This window comes from Oncorhynchus keta, chromosome 5 (genome assembly GCF_023373465.1).
Source record: "Oncorhynchus keta strain PuntledgeMale-10-30-2019 chromosome 5, Oket_V2, whole genome shotgun sequence".
In the NCBI taxonomy this organism is placed as follows: domain Eukaryota; kingdom Metazoa; phylum Chordata; class Actinopteri; order Salmoniformes; family Salmonidae; genus Oncorhynchus; species Oncorhynchus keta.
The window spans coordinates 13,903,629-13,924,476 of NC_068425.1; the positions used below are offsets into that span (position 1 = coordinate 13,903,629).

General features: G+C 43.3%; 1 protein-coding gene across 1 annotated transcript; it reads left to right on the plus strand.

Annotated features, from left to right (window-relative positions):
- The first annotated feature begins 253 nt into the window (after positions 1–253).
- LOC118365322 (heparan sulfate glucosamine 3-O-sulfotransferase 2-like) lies at positions 254–20,204 on the plus strand. The gene is made up of 2 exons (XM_035747451.2): positions 254–1,334; positions 19,257–20,204. Exons 1-2 carry the CDS (start codon positions 799–801, stop codon positions 19,873–19,875), a joined length of 1,155 nt encoding a protein of 384 aa, XP_035603344.1. The 5' UTR covers positions 254–798; the 3' UTR covers positions 19,876–20,204.
- The last annotated feature ends 644 nt before the right edge of the window (positions 20,205–20,848 follow it).

The following is a 20,848-nucleotide window of genomic DNA, read 5'->3' on the forward strand; positions in this document are numbered from 1 at the left end:
TAGAGAACACACGTTCATGTGACTTATGTGGAAATGTTCACACACAGGTATCCACATTGACTATGCTTCACCTGCCAACTATATATGCTGTATGTCTCTATAAAATAGGCTACCAGGAGTATTCCTTTAAAAAGTTACATGCATGGAGAATATGATCATATGAAGAGTGACGTCAGACGGCATCTTTATATATTCATCATCTGTCCCTGACTGCCGCAACCGCATTCTTGAGAACTTTGAGAAAGCAGCCAAACATGAGCTGAACATCGCACATCCAGTGAAGGCGAGGCTGAGGCTTCGCACGGATTAGAGTCAATGGCAGATTACACCGTACCTTTTGGAAGAGAGGCAGATTTTGGGATTTCGGCAGGTTTCCAAAGTCACTCATCATTATCCAACAGACGGCATATTTTACCCAGAACAACGGATTGAGGAAAACGAAGAATGGGATTGAGGATAACGACTCCGTGGGGGTTTAAGTGTTTCGACAAAATATTATGCAATTAGTTAATATTCCCGATGCAATCATCCTACCACTCAAACTATATGAACACATTTAGGCGGAATCATTCTACTTTTTCCAAGAAAATGGCTGATATCAATTTACTCCAAAGTTATCCAACAATTGTTTAATTGGAAACGATGCAAATTGTGCACATGTCATTTCTTGGAGGAACATTTACCTGGTTTTCTGTCGTATTGTGATGTTGGCAGAGGCAGAGTCCGGTACCACAGGGAGACACCGCAGTCCAGGCGCAGCACAGAAGATAAACATGCAGTCCCTTGACCCATGGAGATATGGCATATAGGTTCATGTCAAACCGAATCGTGCCATCTTCAAATAGGTTGAGCAAACGATTTATTTTTCTATTCACCATTTCATTGTCCTTCACATATTTATGCTACAGCATACTGTTTTGTTGTGGTACAATCATGCCAACCCAGAGTTATGAGGAAAAAAAGTGCCTCCATCACAAGAACGTAGGAAGCATAAAACTTCTGCAAAAAGATTGCATCGCGGACAGGAGGACTGCTCTGGATGAGACTTTAAACGTGACACTCACTCACCAAGGATCAAGTAATGCTCGCAAACAAAGTAGAAATTCTGCCTTGCCCATCACTCACAAACGGAGTATTGCCCCATCCGAATATAATATTACTGTTGCACAGAAATATGGAAACAAAAAGTTACCCAACGCACTAATCATCGGGGTGAAGAAGGGCGGCACCAGAGCGGTGCTGGAGTTCATTCGAATTCATCCAGATGTGCGCGCGCTTGGAACAGAGCCCCACTTTTTCGATAGAAACTATGACAGAGGATTGGACTGGTACAGGTACGACATGTCACGTTGATTTACATATATAATAAACTAAGTTGTCTGTTTATGATATATTTTCATTTTCAATATTTTATTTGTTGAACAAGTGCACGGCCCCCTACAAAGGAATGTATCACAATAAGTAGGCTTAGGCTAAGTAGGTTTATAACTTCTTACAACCGAATGTATGTAGGCCTGCCTATGAGATAATATAGATATGCTATGGTGTATTGCATCTATATCCATTCTATTCTAATGTGTATCTCTGACATTATTAGTCAACTTAAAAAGTGTGTACCAGGGTGTGTACTTGACTGTCCCAGAATTGTGTTCATGAAAGTCCAGAACGTTTTTCATGATCCTTAGGCTAATCGTGTACCTTGTGGGATGGAATAATTGTGCAGTATATTCCCTCCTCTCACTCTTGTTGAAATTGTTGATAATGATCACTTAGATATCCTTTTTTCATAACAAAATACAGTAGAGAACACTCATAGATACACGGAGTATAACAACAATTAGGGACACCTTCCTGATATGGAGTTGCAGCCTCAGTTCATCAGGTCGTGGACTCTACAAGGTGTCGAAAGCGTTCCACAGGGATGCTGGCCCATGTTGACTCCAATGCTTCCCACAGTTGTACCAAGTTGGCTGGCTGTCCTTTGGGTGGTGGACAATTTTTGATACACACGGGAAACTGTTGAGCGTGAAAAACCCATCAGCGTTGCTGTTCTTGACATAAACCAGTGTGCCTGGCACCTACTACCATACCTCACTCAAAGGCACTTCAATATTTTGTCTTGCCCATTCACCCTCTGAATGATATACACACAATCCATGTCTCAATTGTCGCAAGGCTTAAATGTCCTTCTTTAACTGTTTCCTCCCCTTTGTCTACAGTAATTGAAGTGGATTTAACAAGTGACGTCCATAAGGGATTATTGCTTTCACCTGGATTCACCTGGTCAGTCTATTTCATGGAAAGTGCAGGTGTTATTCATGTTTTGTATTCTCAATGTAGATACACTACATGACCAAAAATGATGTGGACACCTGCTCGTCGAACATCTCATTCCAAAATGATGGGTGTTAATATGGATGTTGGTTCCCCCATTGCTGCTATAACAACCTCCACTCTTTTGGTAAGACTTGCTTCCATTCAGCCACAAGAGCATTAGTGAGTCGTTGTTCCAATTTATCCCTAAAGTGTTCAATGGGGTTGAGGTCAGGGCTCTGTGCAGGCCAGTCAAGTTCTTTCAACACTGTTCTCGACAAACCTTGTCTGTATGGACCTCGCTTTGTGCATGGGAGCACTGTCATGCTGAAACAGGAAAAGTTGGAAGCACAGAATCATCTAGAATGTCATTGTATGCTGTAGCGTTACATTTTCCCTTCACTGGAACTAAGCGGCCTATCCCGAACCATGAAAAACAGTCCCAGACTATTATTCCTCCTCCACCAAACTTTACAGTTGGCACTATGCATTGGGGCAGGTAGAGTTCTCCTGCCATCTGCCAAACCCAGATTTGTCCGTCGGACTGCCAGTTGGTGAAGCGTGATTCATCACTCCAGAGAACCCGTTTCCACTGCTCCACGGTGGCGAGCTTTACACCACTCCAGCCGAAGCTTGGCATTGCGCATGGTGATCTTAGGCTTGTGTGCGGCTGCTCGTCCATAGAAACCCATTTCATGAAGCTCCTGACAAACAGTTATTGCGCTGACATTGCTTCCAGAGGCAGTTTGGAACACAGTAGTGAGTGCTGCAACCGAACACAGATGTTTTCTACTCGCTATGCGCTTCAGCACTCGGTGGTCCCGTTCTGTGAGCTTGTGTGGCCTACCACTTTGCGGCTGAGCCGTTGTTGCTCTTAGACGTTGCCACTTCACAATAACAGCAGTTGACCGGGGCAGCTGTAGCATGGCAGAAATTTGACAAACGGACTTGTTGAAAGTCAGTGAGCTCTTCAGTAAGGCCATTCTGCTGCCAATGTTTGTCTATGGAGATTGCACAGCTGTGTGCTCAATTTTATACACCTGTCAGCAATGGTGTGACTGAAATAGTCAAATCTGCTCATTTGAAGGGGGAGCCACATACCATATAGTGTAGTTTGTGAGATAATTGATCTAAAGATTTGATTTCCCAAGGCATACAAATATTTTGCAATACCAGAGTAAAAGAAACACTCAGACCGAAACAATTGGAATCGTAAGCATTACAAGTAAATCATGCCCCAAATCCAGGATGAAGTTACTTTGGCTTGATACCCAGGTTGAAATGCCACAGTATAGCTGCAGTGTCGAATTTCAGTAAGTAAACATGCAGATCAACGGTAATAGATAGTTTCAGGGGCAGACTTTTAAGAAACCCTCTCCAGCAGAAACATGGCTAATATTGATTAGTGACCTCGGACAAGGTAGGACTCCTCCTGCCTTCCCTCTAACGGGATGCCACTCCAGTGTACTGTACGTCGATGAGACAGGACTCTGGGGCTGTCTCGTACCCACGAGTCAGACCTTGGATAACGAAGTCCATAGAAGAGTAATAGCCTTTTCTCATTATTGTGCCTACCCAACAGTACCGCGCTGGCTTTTATATTTTCCTTTCACATGATCCTTTCCAGCATGGCCAGATCCAGTAAATCTCAGCTCAGCTTGGCTCAGTTGTGTGACTCTACCTGCTCTCATCCCTTGGCAGCCGTAAGACCATTGCTGAAGATGGTACCTGCATGCCTAAAAGCAGGCATTACACAGGTGTCACATTCTCTTCTCTGACAGAACATGGTGCCTGTTGAGTGAACCCGAGCAGGGAACTCTCATGGGTCGCATCTACACTTAGCCCGAGAGAGAAAACCCACTGAAACAAAGAATGTGCCATTAGAAAACGTTCTGTTCTGTAGGAGGTTCTGTCAGACAGGCCACTCTAGTGAAATCACCCAGCACCTCTCCCTAAGCCCAGTTGGTTGTGGTGTGTGCTCACTGTCCCATCGCAGTGTGATGCCATTTATACCTGCTGTGTTTAAGTCAGTTGAGTCAGACTCACCCATGGGGAGCTGCTTAAATCAATAAAAGGGACCTGGAGGCATTCAGTTCAGGGCTGAGGACTTGACGTAGCAGTGCTTTTTCACACACTTAACTCTGGAGGTTAAGAATAGGCCTATAATATAACTTCAATAATGCTAATATTAGACTAATAGAACAGCGGGAAGTTAGTGTGCAATAGGCTTGTGCCAATATAGTGCCAATATAGCAGATACTGTATTCATATAATTAGTTTCACGTTAATTATTAATTACACTCACACTTACGTACCCACCCCCATGCATGCACACACACACACACACACACACACACACACACACACACACACACACACACACACACACACACACACACACACACACACACACACACACACACACACACACACACACACACACACACACACACACACACACACACACACACACACACACACGAACAGGCTCTAAATTCATCAGTACTATTTGGGGACTGATTAATTAAAATGCCACAGAGGCCAGGACCTAGCAACAGTGTCTCTAATCCCCTCTGAAAGCAATTTTAGTTTAGCCACTGACATCTTGCAATAAGAGCCACATAAATGCCGCCAGTAATGAGATAGATAAATTGGCTGATTAACGTCAGAAGTTCCATACAAATCACCTTTAATAATGTGCTTTAGAGAGTCTTATTTTTCATTTTATTTCAGTCCAAGACATGAGACACCATCCATTTAAAGGTAATGAGTGTTTGCTAGATTAGTTCACCTCAGTCATGGTGGCTGAAACTTTATGCAGACTAGAACTAATACGACCTGGTCTCAGCATTAAATAATACGATTGTCACCATCGTCTAATGAGGCACCGTGATAGACTGTCCTCTATTTTTAATCTTTTTTAATTGTGCATTACTTGCATAATCCAACTATTTTCACCCCACTGTAAGTGACAGACCTGTGCGACGACAGTGAAATAGTGCAGTGTTCATTACTTGATCTCCAGAATAGAATAAGACCCATTTGGCCTCATTTAGATTGGATGTGAGTGTCTCTCCATCCCTGTGACTATATAAGGGGCAGCTGAATCATACATTATACTGCAACCAATTCCGCAACACTTCGTGGACGCTTTTTTCCATTTTCGCACACGATCAAATACATCTAACAAATCGGCATCACTACACACCATCACCATTAGAACTTAAAAGGGCATCTCAGCTCTACTGATTTTACAGGAGTCAGACGCACATCAAATAGATTCCCTGATTCCCTGTTCAAATTGTGCAAGAGGCCTCGTAGAATCTGCTTCAGCCAAGAGTATTCTCCAGGTCCACCATTAATTGGCTCAGGGAGGATACTGAGCCCCGGAACTATAGCGTCAGAAAGGTTGACGAGGACAGAAAGTTGTCTGCTGCTCATTTAAAGGAGGGAACTTCACATTCCACTGACCCAGGCATCTCTCTCCACTAGTAATGAGGAGTCTTAATCCCGATATAGCTCAGAAACATGTAGCAGTTAACATTAATTACAAAAACAACTCCTCTCGGGAATATCCCCCAAAGACACCATGGCACAGTGAGGTTTTTGTATTAGGATTTTGTATTGAATAAGTCATTAACTGGAGTTGCCAGCAGCAAGAGACAGAGGTAGTGGTGTTGTGAGCTTCCTACTCAGAGACAGGGATAGAGCCTTTACCAACTGTAGGTAAGTAACCCAGCTGTACATAACATTAAGAGCTGTTGAGAGTGGTAGGCCACCCTGGAGGCAAGGCCACACAATGACACTATTCTGAGACAGAATCGAACATGGCTGACACCAAACCTATAAATGTATAATGTGATTAAATACATCTGTAGTTTTGACTGCAGTAAATTGAGTTGAATTAAATGGGGATATGCACAACTCTGTTCAAACAGTTTTTCCTAGACTAGTTAGTACAATACATAGTATACACGCCTCAAACATTTTCCGGAATGATAATGGCACCGAAGGAGATGGCCGCCGTTTTACGATCCCATAACCAATTGTGCTATTGTGTATGTTTTTTTTGCACTATTTGTAACTCATTTTCTACATAATGTTTCTGCCACCGTGTCTATTGACCGAAAATAGCTTCTTGATATCAGGGCATCGATGACTCACCCCGTACTGGAGGAATTCATCTTCTTCAACGAGTTGGACGGGAGGGATTTACTCCAGACACCCGACAAGGCCCTCATCCCTGTCATTCGCAGGAGGAAAAGACAGAGATATCGTGCACGACTGTCCGGGTGCCTTGTAAGGATCCGTCACGGAGAGGATAATCTACCTACCTTTACCAATCAATCTATAATAAAATAGACGAACTACGAGCACGTATATCCTACCAGCCGGATATTAAAAAAGTAATATCTTATGTTTCACTGAGTCGTGGCTGAATGACGACATGATTAACATACAGCTGGCGGGTTTCAATCTTTTTCGGCAGGATAGAACAGTGGCCTCTGGTAAGACAAGGGGCTGCGGCCTATGTATATTTGTAAACAACAGCTGGTGCACGAATTCCAAGGAAGTCTTGAGGTTTTGCTCGCCTGAGATAGAGTATTGCATGATAAGCTGTAGACCACATTATATACATCTATATTTTTCGTAGCTGTCTATATACCGCCGCAGACTGATGCTGGCACTAAGACAGCACTCAATGAGCTGTATACGGACATAAGCAAACAGGAAAACGCTCATCCAGAGGTGGCGCTCCTAGTGGCCGGGGACTTTAATACAGGGAAACTCAAATCAGTTTTACCTCATTTCTATCAGCATGTTAAATGTGCAACAGAGAGAAAACAACTCTAGACCACCTTTATCCACACACAGAGACACGTACAAAGCTCTCCCCCACCTTCTATTTGGCAAATCTGACCATAATTATATCCTCCTGATTCCTGCTTACAAGCAAAAACTAAAGCAGGAAGCACTGGTGACTCGGTCAATAAGAAAGTGGTCATATGAAGCAGATGCTAAGCTACAGGACTGTTTTTGCAAGCACAGACTGGAATATGTTCCGGGATTCCTCCAATGGCATTGAGAAGTACACCACATCAGTCACTGGCTTCATCAATAAGTGCATTGATGACGTCGTCCCCACAGTGACCGTACGTACATACCCCAACCAGAAGCCATGGATTACAGGCAACATTCGCACTAAGGGTAGAGCTGCCGCTTTCAAAGATTGGGACTCTAACCCGGAAGCTTATAAGAAAATCCGCTATGCCCTCCAACAAACCATCAAACAGGCAAAGCGTCAATACAAAGATTGAATCATACTACACCGGCTCCAACGCTCCTCGGATGTGGAAGGGCTTGCAAACTATTACAGACTACAAAGGAAAGCACAGCCACAAGCTGCCCAGTGACACAGACCTACCAGACGAGCTAAATTACTTCTATGCTTGCTTCGAGGCAAGTAACACTGAAACATGCATGAGAGCACCAACTGTTCCGGAAGACTGTGTGATAACGCTCTAAGTAGCCGATGTGATTAAGACCTTTAAAAAGGTCAGCATTCACAAGACCGCAGGGCCAGATGGATTACCAGGACATGTACTGCAAGCATGTGCTGACCAACTGGCAAGTGCAGACCACCATAGTTCCTGTGCCCAAGAACACTAAATTACTACTACCTAAATGACTACTGACCCGTAGCACTCACATCTGTAGCCATGAAGTGCTTTGAAAGGCTGGTCATGGCTCACATCAACAACATTATCACAGAAACCCTAGATCCACTCCAATTTGCATACTGCCCAAACAAATCCACAGATGATGCAATCTATATTGCACTCAACACTGCCCTTTCTCACCTGGACAAAAGGAACTCCTGTGAGAGAATGCTATTTATTGACTACAGCTCAGCGTTCAACACCATAGTACCCTCAAAGCTAATCACTAAGCTAAGGACCCTGGGACTAAACACCTCCCTCTGCAACTGGATCCTGGACTTCCTGATGGGCCGCCTCCAGGTGGTAAGAGTAGGTAACAACACATCTGCCACTCTAATCCTCAACACGGGGATCCCTCAGGGGTTTGTGCTTAGTCTCCTGTTCTCCCTGTTCACTCATGACTGCATGGCCAGGCACAACTCCAACACCATCATCAATTGTCCCGATGACACAACAGTGGTAGGCCTGATCACCTACAATGATGAGTCAGCCTATAGAGAGGAGGTCAGAGACCTGGTCGTGTGGTCAAATCAAATCAAATCAAATCAAATTTATTTATATAGCCCTTCGTACATCAGCTGATATCTCAAAGTGCTGTACAGAAACCCAGCCTAAAACCCCAAACAGCAAACAATGCAGGTGTAAAAGCACGGTGGCTAGGAAAAACTCCCTAGAAAGGCCAAAACCTAGGAAGAAACCTAGAGAGGAACCGGGCTATGTGGGGTGGCCAGTCCTCTTCTGGCTGTGCCAGGTAGAGATTATAACAGAACATGACCAAGATGTTCAAATGTTCATAAATGACCAGCATGGTCGAATAATAATAAGGCAGAACAGTTGAAACTGGAGCAGCAGCACAGTCAGGTGGACTGGGGACAGCAAGGAGCCATCATGTCAGGTAGTCCTGGGGCACGGTCCTAGGGCTCAGGTCCTCCGAGAGAGAGAAAGAAAGAGAGAATTAGAGAGAGCATATGTGGGGTGGCCAGTCCTCTTCTGGCTGTGCCGGGTGGAGATTATAACAGAACGTGGCCAAGATGTTCAAATGTTCATAAATGACCAGCATGGTTGAATAATAGTAAGGCAGAACAGTTGAAACTGGAGCAGGAGCATGGCCAGGTGGACTGGGGACAGCAAGGAGTCCTCATGTCAGGTAGTCCTGGGACATGGTCCTAGGGCCCAGGCCAGTTGAAACTAGAGCAGCAGCATGGCCAGGTGGACTGGGGACAGCAAGGAGTCATCATGTCAGGTAGTCCTGGGGCATGGTCCTAGGGCTCAGGTCCTCCGAGAGAGAGAAAGAAAGAGAGAAGGAGAGAATTAGAGAACGCACACTTAGATTCACACAGGACACCGAATAGGACAGGAGAAGTACTCAGATATAACAAACTGACCCTAGCCCCCGACACATAAACTACTGCAGCATAAATACTGGAGGCTGAGACAGGAGGGGTCAGGAGACACTGTGGCCCCATCCGAGGACACCCCGGACAGGGCCAAACAGGAAGGATATAACCCCACCCACTTTGCCAAAGCACAGCCCCCACACCACTAGAGGGATATCTTCAACCACCAACTTACCATCCTGAGACAAGGCCGAGTATAGCCCACAAAGATCTCCGCCACGGTACAACCCAAAGGGGGGCAACAGACAGGCCGACCACAACAGTGAATCAACCCACCCAGGTGTGGTGCCAGGACAACAACCTCTCCCTCAACGTGATCAAGATAAAGGAGATAACTGTGGCCTACAGGAAAAGGAGGAACGAGCACGCCCCCATCCTCATCGATGGGGCTGTAGTGGAACAGGTTGAGAGCTTCAAGTTCCTTGGTGTCCACATTGCCAACAAACTATCATGGTCCAAACACACCAAGACAGTCGTGAAGAGGGCACGACAAAGTCTATTCCCCCTCAGGAGACTGAAAAGATTTAGCATGGGTCCTCAGATCCTCAAAAGGTTCTGCAGCTGCACCATCGAGAGCATCCTGACAGTTTGCATCACTGCCTGGTATGGCAACTGCTCAGCCTCCGACCGCAAGGCACTTACAGAGTGTAGTGTGTATTGTCCAGTACATCACTGGAACAAATCCTCCTGCCACCCAGAACCTCTGTGTCAGAGGAAGGCCCTAAAAATTGTCAGACTCCAGCCACACTGCTCTCTCTGCTACCTCACAGCAAGCGGTATCGGAGCGTCAAGTCTAGGTCCAAAAAGCTTCTTAATTGCTTCTTCCCTCAAACCATAAGAATCCTGAACAGCTAATCAAAGGGCTACCCAGACCCCTCTTTTATGCTGCTGCTACTCTCTGTTTATAATCTATGCAAAGTCACTTTAACTCTGCCTACATGTACATGCTACCTCAATTACCTCCACTAACCGGTGCCCCCGCACATTGACTCTGTACCGGTACCCTCTGTATATAGTCTCTCTTGTTATTTTACTGCTGCTGTTTAATTATTTGTTACTTTAAAAATGTATATTTTTTACTTATCTATTTTTTAACACTTTTTTTGTTTTTTTTTATTAACTTCTTAAAGCATTGTTGGTTAAGGGCTTGTAAAGTAAGCATTTCACTGTAATGTCTACACACCTGTTGTGTTTGGCGCATGTGGAAAATACAATTTGATTTGAATTTGAATTGATTCCTTGCCAGGAATATTCCAATATTTCCTATCTCTCTATATTCCAGGTGTCTTTAGAACCATTTGTATTTCAACTGCAGACTGAATGAATATTTGCTGTGTCTCATTATGCGTTGGTAATGTTTTCCATTACTCCCTGCAGTTCAGCAGAAAGCCTTTTGCAAAGACAGGCAGGGGGAAATGTGACAGGAGGAAACACGTTTAAACTGAACAGGATGTGAGGACAGGCTGACATGCACTGAAATAGTTTTGTTTACACTGTGTTTCATTGAAATTGGCAGCTGAGCCGCGGTTAATTCATCTGAAACATTTACACAATTAACTGAAATGCTCATCTGAGGATGTGTAGCTTGCCAGCCATGGATTTCGGGGTCTTCCGAAAAGTGTCTTCATTTTGGGATAGTTGGACACTTTCCCACATCAAAGTCAGACACAGTAACAGCGTTTGGTTCGCCTTAATGCAATGCTTTATCGCTTCAGGAGAGTAATTGTCTCAAAACATCCTCAGTGGTTTAGAATATTCCAATGTATTGTCATTTCTGTGAAACGTAGCGCAGAGCCAACACGACTAAATCAGACATCATTGAGGTCAGACTGATTCTGAATGATTTGTTTCCCATACAGACAAACAGGACAGTCCTGATGTAAAAACATAGTTTACTCTGGAAAATATTGACACGGTGTGTACAGAACAGATCAGAGCTTTGTTTTAAATTGAATAAAACCTGCTGCTGGTTGTCTTGGCAGTTGACTATAACTGATTTCTTGGTCTAGTTAACCAACCAGCTGACCTGGATTCAGTATTGCTGCCTGGGACATTGCTTGGTAACCCTTAATTGACTTCCATTGAGACCAGCTTCTGTCGCTGCTGACTGGTGATTAATGCTTGGACGTCATCCCAGCAGAAATGGGAGTGAGTGAAATATTAATAAGATAATCTTTTCCAGTCGAGACAGAATGAAGCTATTTCCTTCGTACCAGGCGAGGGGAGTAGACTGCAGTTGGTGATGCGGTTGTATAGCGACTCTGGTTTTATTACAGCTTAGTGCATTAGAACACATGAAGCTGTGTAATTGCAATCTGGGTTGTTTGCAACCGTAACATAAAAAGGTCTGTACAAATGAACCCTCCTTGTGTCATTGAAGATGTGACGTAGCCATACCTTAAACATAGACACATACCGTGGTTTGTAGCAATACACTATAATGATTTAAAAGCTTTCTCACATACTGGTATTACCTGTCCCTGAATCCTATAACCTTAGATAGTATTCACTGTATTGTTGTGAGATGTCATACAAATTGGAAGATGAAAGGCTTCAGAATGAAGCCAATGGATAAGAGTATGACTGTCTATGTGAATGTGAATATAATTCAGGCCCCGGTAATAGAGGTATGTGAGAAAGCTTTGAAATCCACATGCAATACTGTATAACACGACACTTCAACAACATGCTCTTGAGCATCCACCAAGAAAGCAGTATAGACATGCTCTAAATCCCAGGCTTTTCCCTGCACTGATCTCCCTTCGTCTTACGTTCCACAGATCATTTGGAAGTGACCATGATGAGCCATGAGACCTTTGTTCTAATTTAATCAGGGGCTTTTCCAAATAACCCCCGCTCGAGCCGAGGCCATCCCAACACCACAGATAATGGATACGTTGAAGTCACCATGCTCCCTGTCCCTGGTTAGTAGACAGTAACTCACAAGCTGTGTGTTGTATAATAGGCCGGGTTCATTATTAGTCTGTGTGATGACAGACACATCCTGCTCTGCCAGAGATAGGGGCCACTCTCTAAATCTCTCCGTCTGTCTGTCTGTTGCAGGGACGCTGCCTGCTTGTCATGATTGATGGTTTCCAATTTAAATCCCAATCAGATCAGGCCTGGCCCTCGCATTACTGTCCAATCCTCCGACTCATCATAAAGCTGGGTAATTAGTACCATGAGGCCTGGATTAATTCTGTTGAAAACAGTGTGTCACCTCCACAGCCTTTCTACTGACAGTGGATGATAGCTTGAACGTGGAGGACGTGAATACAACACTGAAGAAGGCAAACAAAATCATCAATGCAGTGGAGGCTGCTGAGGGGAGGACGGCTCATAATAATGTCTGGAACAGAGCAAATGGAACAGCATCAAACCATATTTGATGTGTTTGAAACCATTCCTCTGATTCTGCTCCAGCCATTACCGCGAGCCCGTCCTCACCAATTAAGGTGCCACCAACCTCCTGTGCCACATAGGTTTAAGATTAAGCAGAATACTTCATGATTGAGTTATTGACTTAGCCACATCAATACCTGACTAGCACCTGACTGATGCTACATTTTAGCTCAACCTTAGAGAGGCTGCACATGTTCTCTACATCTATGTAAAGATGCTATGCTACATTTTTAGCTCAACCTTAGAGTGGCCACACGCGTTCTACACATCTATGGAAAGATGCTATGCTACATTTTAGCTCAACCTTAGAGATGCTACAGGTGTTCTGTACATCTATGTAAAGATGCTATGCTACATTTTAGCTCAACCTTAGAGATGCTACAGGTGTTCTGTACATCTATGTAAAGATGCTATGCTACATTTTAGCTCAACCTTAGAGTGGCCACACGCGTTCTACACATCTATGGAAAGATGCTATGCTACATTTTAGCTCAACCTTAGAGATGCTACAGGTGTTCTGTACATCTATGTAAAGATGCTATGCTACATTTTAGCTCAACCTTAGAGATGCTACAGGTGTTCTGTACATCTATGTAAAGATGCTATGCTACATTTTAGCTCAACCTTAGAGATGCTACAGGTGTTCTGTACATCTATGTAAAGATGCTATGCTACATTTTAGCTCAACCTTAGAGTGGCCACACGCGTTCTACACATCTATGGAAAGATGCTATGCTACATTTTAGCTCAACCTTAGAGATGCTACAGGTGTTCTGTACATCTATGTAAAGATGCTATGCTACATTTTAGCTCAACCTTAGAGATGCTACAGGTGTTCTACACATCTATGGAAAGATGCTATGCTACATTTTAGCTCAACCTTAGAGATGCTACAGGTGTTCTGTACATCTATGTAAAGATGCTATGCTACATTTTAGCTCAACCTTAGAGATGCTACAGGTGTTCTGTACATCTATGTAAAGATGCTATGCTACATTTTAGCTCAACCTTGGAGATGCTACAGGTGTTCTGTACATCTATGTAAAGATGCTATGCTACATTTTAGCTCAACCTTAGAGATGCTACAGGTGTTCTGTACATCTATGTAAAGATGCTATGCTACATTTTAGCTCAACCTTAGAGTGGCCACACGCGTTCTACACATCTATGGAAAGATGCTATGCTACATTTTAGCTCAACCTTAGAGATGCTACAGGTGTTCTGTACATCTATGTAAAGATGCTATGCTACATTTTAGCTCAACCTTAGAGATGCTACAGGTGTTCTGTACATCTATGTAAAGATGCTATGCTACATTTTAGCTCAACCTTAGAGTGGCCACACGCGTTCTACACATCTATGTAAAGATGCTATGCTACATTTTAGCTCAACCTTAGAGATGCTACAGGTGTTCTGTACATCTATGTAAAGATGCTATGCTACATTTTAGCTCAACCTTAGAGATGCTACAGGTGTTCTGTACATCTATGTAAAGATGCTATGCTACATTTTAGCTCAACCTTAGAGATGCTACAGGTGTTCTGTACATCTATGTAAAGATGCTATGCTACATTTTAGCTCAACCTTAGAGATGCTACAGGTGTTCTGTACATCTATGTAAAGATGCTATGCTACATTTTAGCTCAACCTTAGAGTGGCCACACGCGTTCTACACATCTATGGAAAGATGCTATGCTACATTTTAGCTCAACCTTAGAGATGCTACAGGTGTTCTGTACATCTATGTAAAGATGCTATGCTACATTTTAGCTCAACCTTAGAGTGGCCACACGCGTTCTACACATCTATGTAAAGATGCTATGCTACATTTTAGCTCAACCTTAGAGATGCTACAGGTGTTCTGTGCATCTATGTAAAGATGCTATGCTACATTTTAGCTCAACCTTAGAGATGCTACAGGTGTTCTGTACATCTATGTAAAGATGCTATGCTACATTTTAGCTCAACCTTAGAGATGCTACAGGTGTTCTGTGCATCTATGTAAAGATGCTATGCTACATTTTAGCTCAACCTTAGAGATGCTACAGGTGTTCTGTGCATCTGCCGTCACACACATTCCATTTCGTCCACATCAGAAGATCTGCTAATGACCATACCAAAGTAATGTAGACGCACTACTGTGGTTCACGAGCAAATATTTACTGAGGACTCTTACAATGCACTCAATTCGCTCTTGATTTGAAACATCAATGAAGTTACACTGGCGAGGTCTGGGTTAATTGATTGTGCTGAAGGAGATGATCCAAAGCCGACCTTTACCTGCTGCTACGGTCTTACATGCCTGATATAGCTGGTGCCTGGGTGTCTGTACAATGTTGACTTGCTCAGTGGAGCCGCGTTAGCAGCCAGGGAACTCGGCACATCCTTTGGCACTTTTAATGTTACAGTATGCCAGACATGATTTTTAGGTGCTGGTCTCAACACATCTGTCAGGGGAGGATATTAAATACACACGTGTGTTTTTACCGGTGGGGGGGAATTGCTATCTCTTTGCAATCTTGTGAGCACTGGGCACATTTACAATGTTGGGATAGATCTTCCACACCTCGATTCATTAGAGGGATTAAAATGTCACAGCCAAGCTTGTAACGCATCCTGACTCCTCTCAGAGTTTCACCAATAACCTGAACAGGAGACGGCTGTAAATTATTCCAGTCAATTTAGTTCCAGCTTACAGGGTCCGGATGATGATCAGAGCGGGGAGCCCATCCATCTCTCTACAACTTTGATTCATGACACAAAATGCCAGTTACTGCCAGCTTTATAGATATATGTGTGTGTGTGTGGGTGTACTCAATGTATCAAAATGTGTGCAATGGCAGTACAGTTCCACATCATGGATATACCTTCCAACTATATTCTACATAATTATTAATATTTCACTAATGGTTAATTCTACGGAGTTATCTGATATGATTTACAATATATCATCTGTAACCTTGTCCCAGAGCTCCAAAAAGCTCGTCAGTAATTGAGAGCTGGAGTGATCATGGTGACCCTATCCTTTTGGGAGTAGGCCTATCGAGCGACAATGAAGGCTTTTAGAAAGCTACACTACTGAAGGTGCTCGCTGTTCTCTTCAAGCACCATAGGGTGTCAGCACAGAATTCACTGCTGCTGAATGGCTTACAACATGTCACAGAAACCTTGCTGTATTACAATTACAGCCTCCTCCCGTCCTCTATTATGCTACAAGCACCTCCATCGAAAAAGGCAGGCATCTAAATACAGGGAGACCAACGCAAATAGCAACTGGCAATTGATGTTATAGTGTAAGTTTCAGGTGTGATATCAGACCTTTGCATGGAGCCATTCCTAATGTCCCACTGTGGTGGTTGTGTTCTCAGTAACGCAGTCAGTATGCTCACATGAATAACTGTTCTTCTCATTAAGTTTGGGTATTTACATAAGAGGAAAATGGAAGATGGCACTTTAGTTAAATGTTAATGAAATGTTTCTTGGTGAGAAGCGGGTTTATGTTCTGGTCAATTGAACGTTTTGTAATCATGCGGATGGGCTTTCATTTATAAGAATGAATATCTGTAAAACAAATGTAAGTTCAATAAATGTAATAAAAAAAACTGCAGAGAACAGCAGGTGGACCATTTATTTTATCAATGTCATTTGTTCGATCTGAGAGGGCAAATTCATTTCTCAAATACATGACATGGATTAAATCCCTGCTGAAATGAGAACGTGTGAACAACGTGTAGGCCTACACTATGGAAGTGCAGATTATGCTAATGCAAATTCCACCAATGTAATTCAAATCAGGTTAATGAAACAGTGGCAAGGCTGTCCCTGACAAGTTGTTAACGTGTAATGATAAAGAGGAGGGGGAATAATCTAAAGAGCAAATGTACATGCGCTTCTCATCACTCCAATCATGAACAAATAAAGTTCAATTCAAGCTAGGTTTCTGTTCAACCAATCCCGGGACTCAGACAACCCAGGAGATAATGTGAACATGTCATGTTGTTTCTTGTGCTCCCCAACATGCACATGTTCATCTTTAGGCAGTGGATCATTGTTGTCTTGTACTTGGAAAATGGAGAATGTAATTGGTTGTGTGAAGTAAGAGAATCCCATTGAATTATATGTTCCATTATGGCTTTCTCTATGGAAAGCTGCACTAAACCTTTTTGTGTCCTGGTCTCGTCTGAAACCTTGGTGGATTAAATAAAGTTATAGGAGGTGATGGATCTTCTTTCAATCCTAATCGACAAGAAATGCACCTCTTTGTGGCAGTCGAGAAATGCTACAAAGCACGGCTGCAAAAGCTAGTACAGCACCAACACTCCTTCTCATCAGCAAAAGAGTGAGAATTTCAGATCTTGTTCACGCTGCGTTCAGCTCCTGCACCAGGCACCAGGGGAAGTGTTAGACTGTCAGTAACACCATCCTGGGTGTTGGTTGTGTGGATTTAAAAAAAAGGTTTATGTAATATGCTTAATTGCAGCTATTTCTTTTAACAGTGTTGGTGAGAATTGTGAAACCGAAAAGGGTAGCGTTTCAAATGATATAACCCAACAGTGTTGGAATGTCTGTAGCTTTCTCCATGAGATTATATAGGTCCCTAAAATTACATTCAACGCAATAATACATGGAAGTGTGAAGAAAGAGGAAGAATATGCTAGAATATGCTATACTATAGGTTAAGGTTGATGATTTCACTAAGCTGGGATTCCATCACAGCTTCCATCACATAGCACCTGAGATATACAGTAGTAGCATGTATTTAGCGTACTGTAAAGCTGTTTTCTGGGGATGGTGCTACTGCTGTTCTGTTCCTTCCATCCCATGGAAGATGAATGATTGCCTGTGGCCCTAAACTGGTAAGGCTAACTGAGACACCCAGTAGAACAGCACATGGTTCATAAATCAAGCTAAACTGATCAATATTTATCGGACTGTTAAGGTACACTACATGACCAAATGTACGTGGACACCTTCAAGTCAAACATTTCATTCTAAAATCATAGGCATTAATATGGAGTTGGTCGCCCCCGTTTGCTGCTATAACAGACTCCACTCTTTTGGGGAGGCTTTCCAATAGATGTTGGGACATTGCTGAGGGGACTTGCTCCCATTCAGCCACAAGAGCATTGGTGAGTTCGGCAGTGATATTGGGGCGATTAGGCCTGGTGTACCAATTCATCCCAAAGGTGTTCGATGGGGTTGAGGTCAGGGATCTGAGCAGGATAGTCAAGTTCTTCCACAAAGATCTCGACAAACTATTTCTGTATTGTCATGCTGAAACAGGAAAGGGCCTTCCCCAAACTGTTGCCACAAAGTCGGAAGCACAGAATCATCAGTCACAGACATAAAGTTACTATTTTATTTACTGTATCAGTTTAAGCGCAGGAATGGTTTTGGGAGAAACTGCTCGATGCACTTTAGGTGGGATTTATCCATGTCAATGGTCAAAAGTTTCAGGAAATCAAGGTCCTGACCTGGAGGGAAGAAGAATTTTACTGTATCTAGAGCTTTTATTATGGATACACAATGGGAAAGCCCAGTAGCCTAGAGGTTAGAGAGGTGGACCAGAAGCATGTTGGGAAAGCCAGAAGACACATTTCTGTTCTAACCAATGGACAATGATGTTGTATTCAAATGTAGGTTGTAATTGTATCTTAGAATTATTCAGGCCTCCCGAGTGGTACAGCGGTCTAAGGCACTGAATTGCAGTGCTAGAGGTGCTACTACAGACCCGGGTTCATTCCCGGGCTGTGCCACAACCGACCGTGGCCGGGAGTCCCATAGGACGGTGCACAATTGGCCCAGCGTTGTTCGGGTTAGGGGAGGGTTTGGCCGGTGGGGCTTTACTTGGCTCATCGCGCTCTAGTGGCTCCATGTTTAAATACAACTTTTGCATAACCCAGGTTTTAAACAGGAATGATGCATTTCTTAACTCCCATTGCTCGAATCATGAACGGAAATTTCCAGAGCAATGCTAGTCTCTACATTTTCTTGGAAAAAAATCAGAACACTAGTCCTTACTTTGCTATGCATGGTTTCCATAGATATGAGAAAAACTTTACAAACATTTTAAGATGCATTTCCCCAGAAACTTTATGAAAATGATGACCTATTTAGTGTGACCCAGATTCTCCCAAGTATCTTTTTCTGTTGGATGTCCTTAATGCAGGTGATTGTGATTTATGAACACCAGTCTAAAATGTGATTGGATGATTTCCCTCCAGCCCTCAGCATCACTGTCACCCTGGAGATAGGGAACATGAGTTGTTTTCATGAAACCTTTTCAGCCGTCGAAGTGGATAACAATTTCTGCAAGACAATTAAATTGCTTTACTATTCTATCCCCTTCTAGAGTACTAATGCAATGGATTCCAGGCATAAAAGTTCAATCAGCATTTTTCTCTTTCTGTCTTTCCCTATTTAGAGGACTAATGCCACGGACTCTAGACAGCCAAATCACCTTGGAGAAAACCCCCAGCTACTTTGTGACACGAGAGGCTCCCAGACGCATCGCCAGTATGTCCCCCAACACCAAGCTGATTGTGGTGGTGCGTAACCCAGTCACCAGGGCCATCTCAGACTACACACAGACCCTGTCCAAGAAGCCGGACATCCCCACCTTCGAGGAGCTGGCCTTCCAGAACCGTAGCCAGGGTCTGGTAGACACCTCATGGAACGCTATCCGCATAGGGATGTACATCCTCCACCTAGAGAACTGGCTGCAGTACTTTCGCCTCTCCCAGATCCACTTTGTGAGCGGCGAGCGGCTGATCACGGACCCGGCTGGGGAGCTGGGCCGCGTCCAGGACTTCTTGGGTCTCAAACGCATCATCACAGACAAGCACTTCTACTTTAACCGAACCAAAGGCTTCCCTTGCCTGAAGAAGCCAGAGAGCAGCAGCCAGCCCCGCTGCCTGGGCAAGTCCAAGGGCAGAACTCACGTGCAGATCGACCGGGAGGTCATTGAGCAGCTCCGGGACTTTTATAGGCCTTTCAATATCAAATTCTATGAGATGGTGGGGCAAGACTTTAGGTGGGATTGAGAATCTGATTATAAAAATAACCAGGTGATATGTGCTTATTGAAATGGATACCTCGGTGGAGTCATTCGAATGAGGAGACCTTAAAGTAAATCCAATTTCTCTTCATGTTTGAAAATACAGTGCAAGTTTAACAAGGTGTGTGTAATCTGCCACTAACATTAAGACCTTTGGTATAATTTCCTAGTTCCTACTTTAACATCATGCCGGTTTTGTTAACCAAATAAAAGAGAAAGATATGCTGCCATGCCATTTCATCTCACAATTAGTATTCGTCATCAACTAAATTGTGCTTCTTCACAAAGGCCTGTTACTTTTACAACACTGTACCATGTCAATCGTTACAACTCAATGGACAACAATAAAGAGTTTAGAGACAGCTGAGATTTGTTGTAATGTGTCTGTCCTATGCTACAGTATGATCACAGGCATGACAAACTATTGTATGTGAACTTGGCATAAAATGTGTATCATAAAGGCATTCTGGCAAATTGAGACAATAATGAATGTAAGAACAGTTAATGGATGCCCTCATGCATATTATCGTATCAAATCATGGGCATTATGATGATAATTGGAAGCATTTGTCTTTTCAGCTTCACACAAGAGAAGAGGTAGAGTGTAATGGAAAGACGTAGAGGAAGACGTGGGGAACTACAGAGCAAAGTGAGCTCTTCATCCAAGGCAGCATGTAGAAAAACAGCTGATGTTTTTACTCTGCCTTTTGAGAAATTAGGAATGGCTTGATTAAAGAAGCTCAACTAAGAAGCTCCCAAACAAGCAGATTCAGATTGAACAATGTAAGTTGAGCACTGCAGTCTTGGATAAATGTTTTAGGGCAGAACTTGTGTATTAATCGTTGCCCAAACAGTACATAGAAGTACACAAATTACAGAGCGTTACATCTAATTTAACCCATACAAAGCATTTGCACATTTGGGGATGTAATAAATACCCAGTATTCCTAGTTTAATTG

Coding starts and splice junctions, on each gene's coding strand:
- LOC118365322 (XM_035747451.2), top strand. CDS start 799: ATGGCATATAGGTTCATGTCAAACCGAATCGTGCCATCTTCAAATAGG. Junction 1,335..19,256: donor AGAGGATTGGACTGGTACAG/GTACGACATGTC, acceptor TTCCCTATTTAG/AGGACTAATGCCACGGACTC.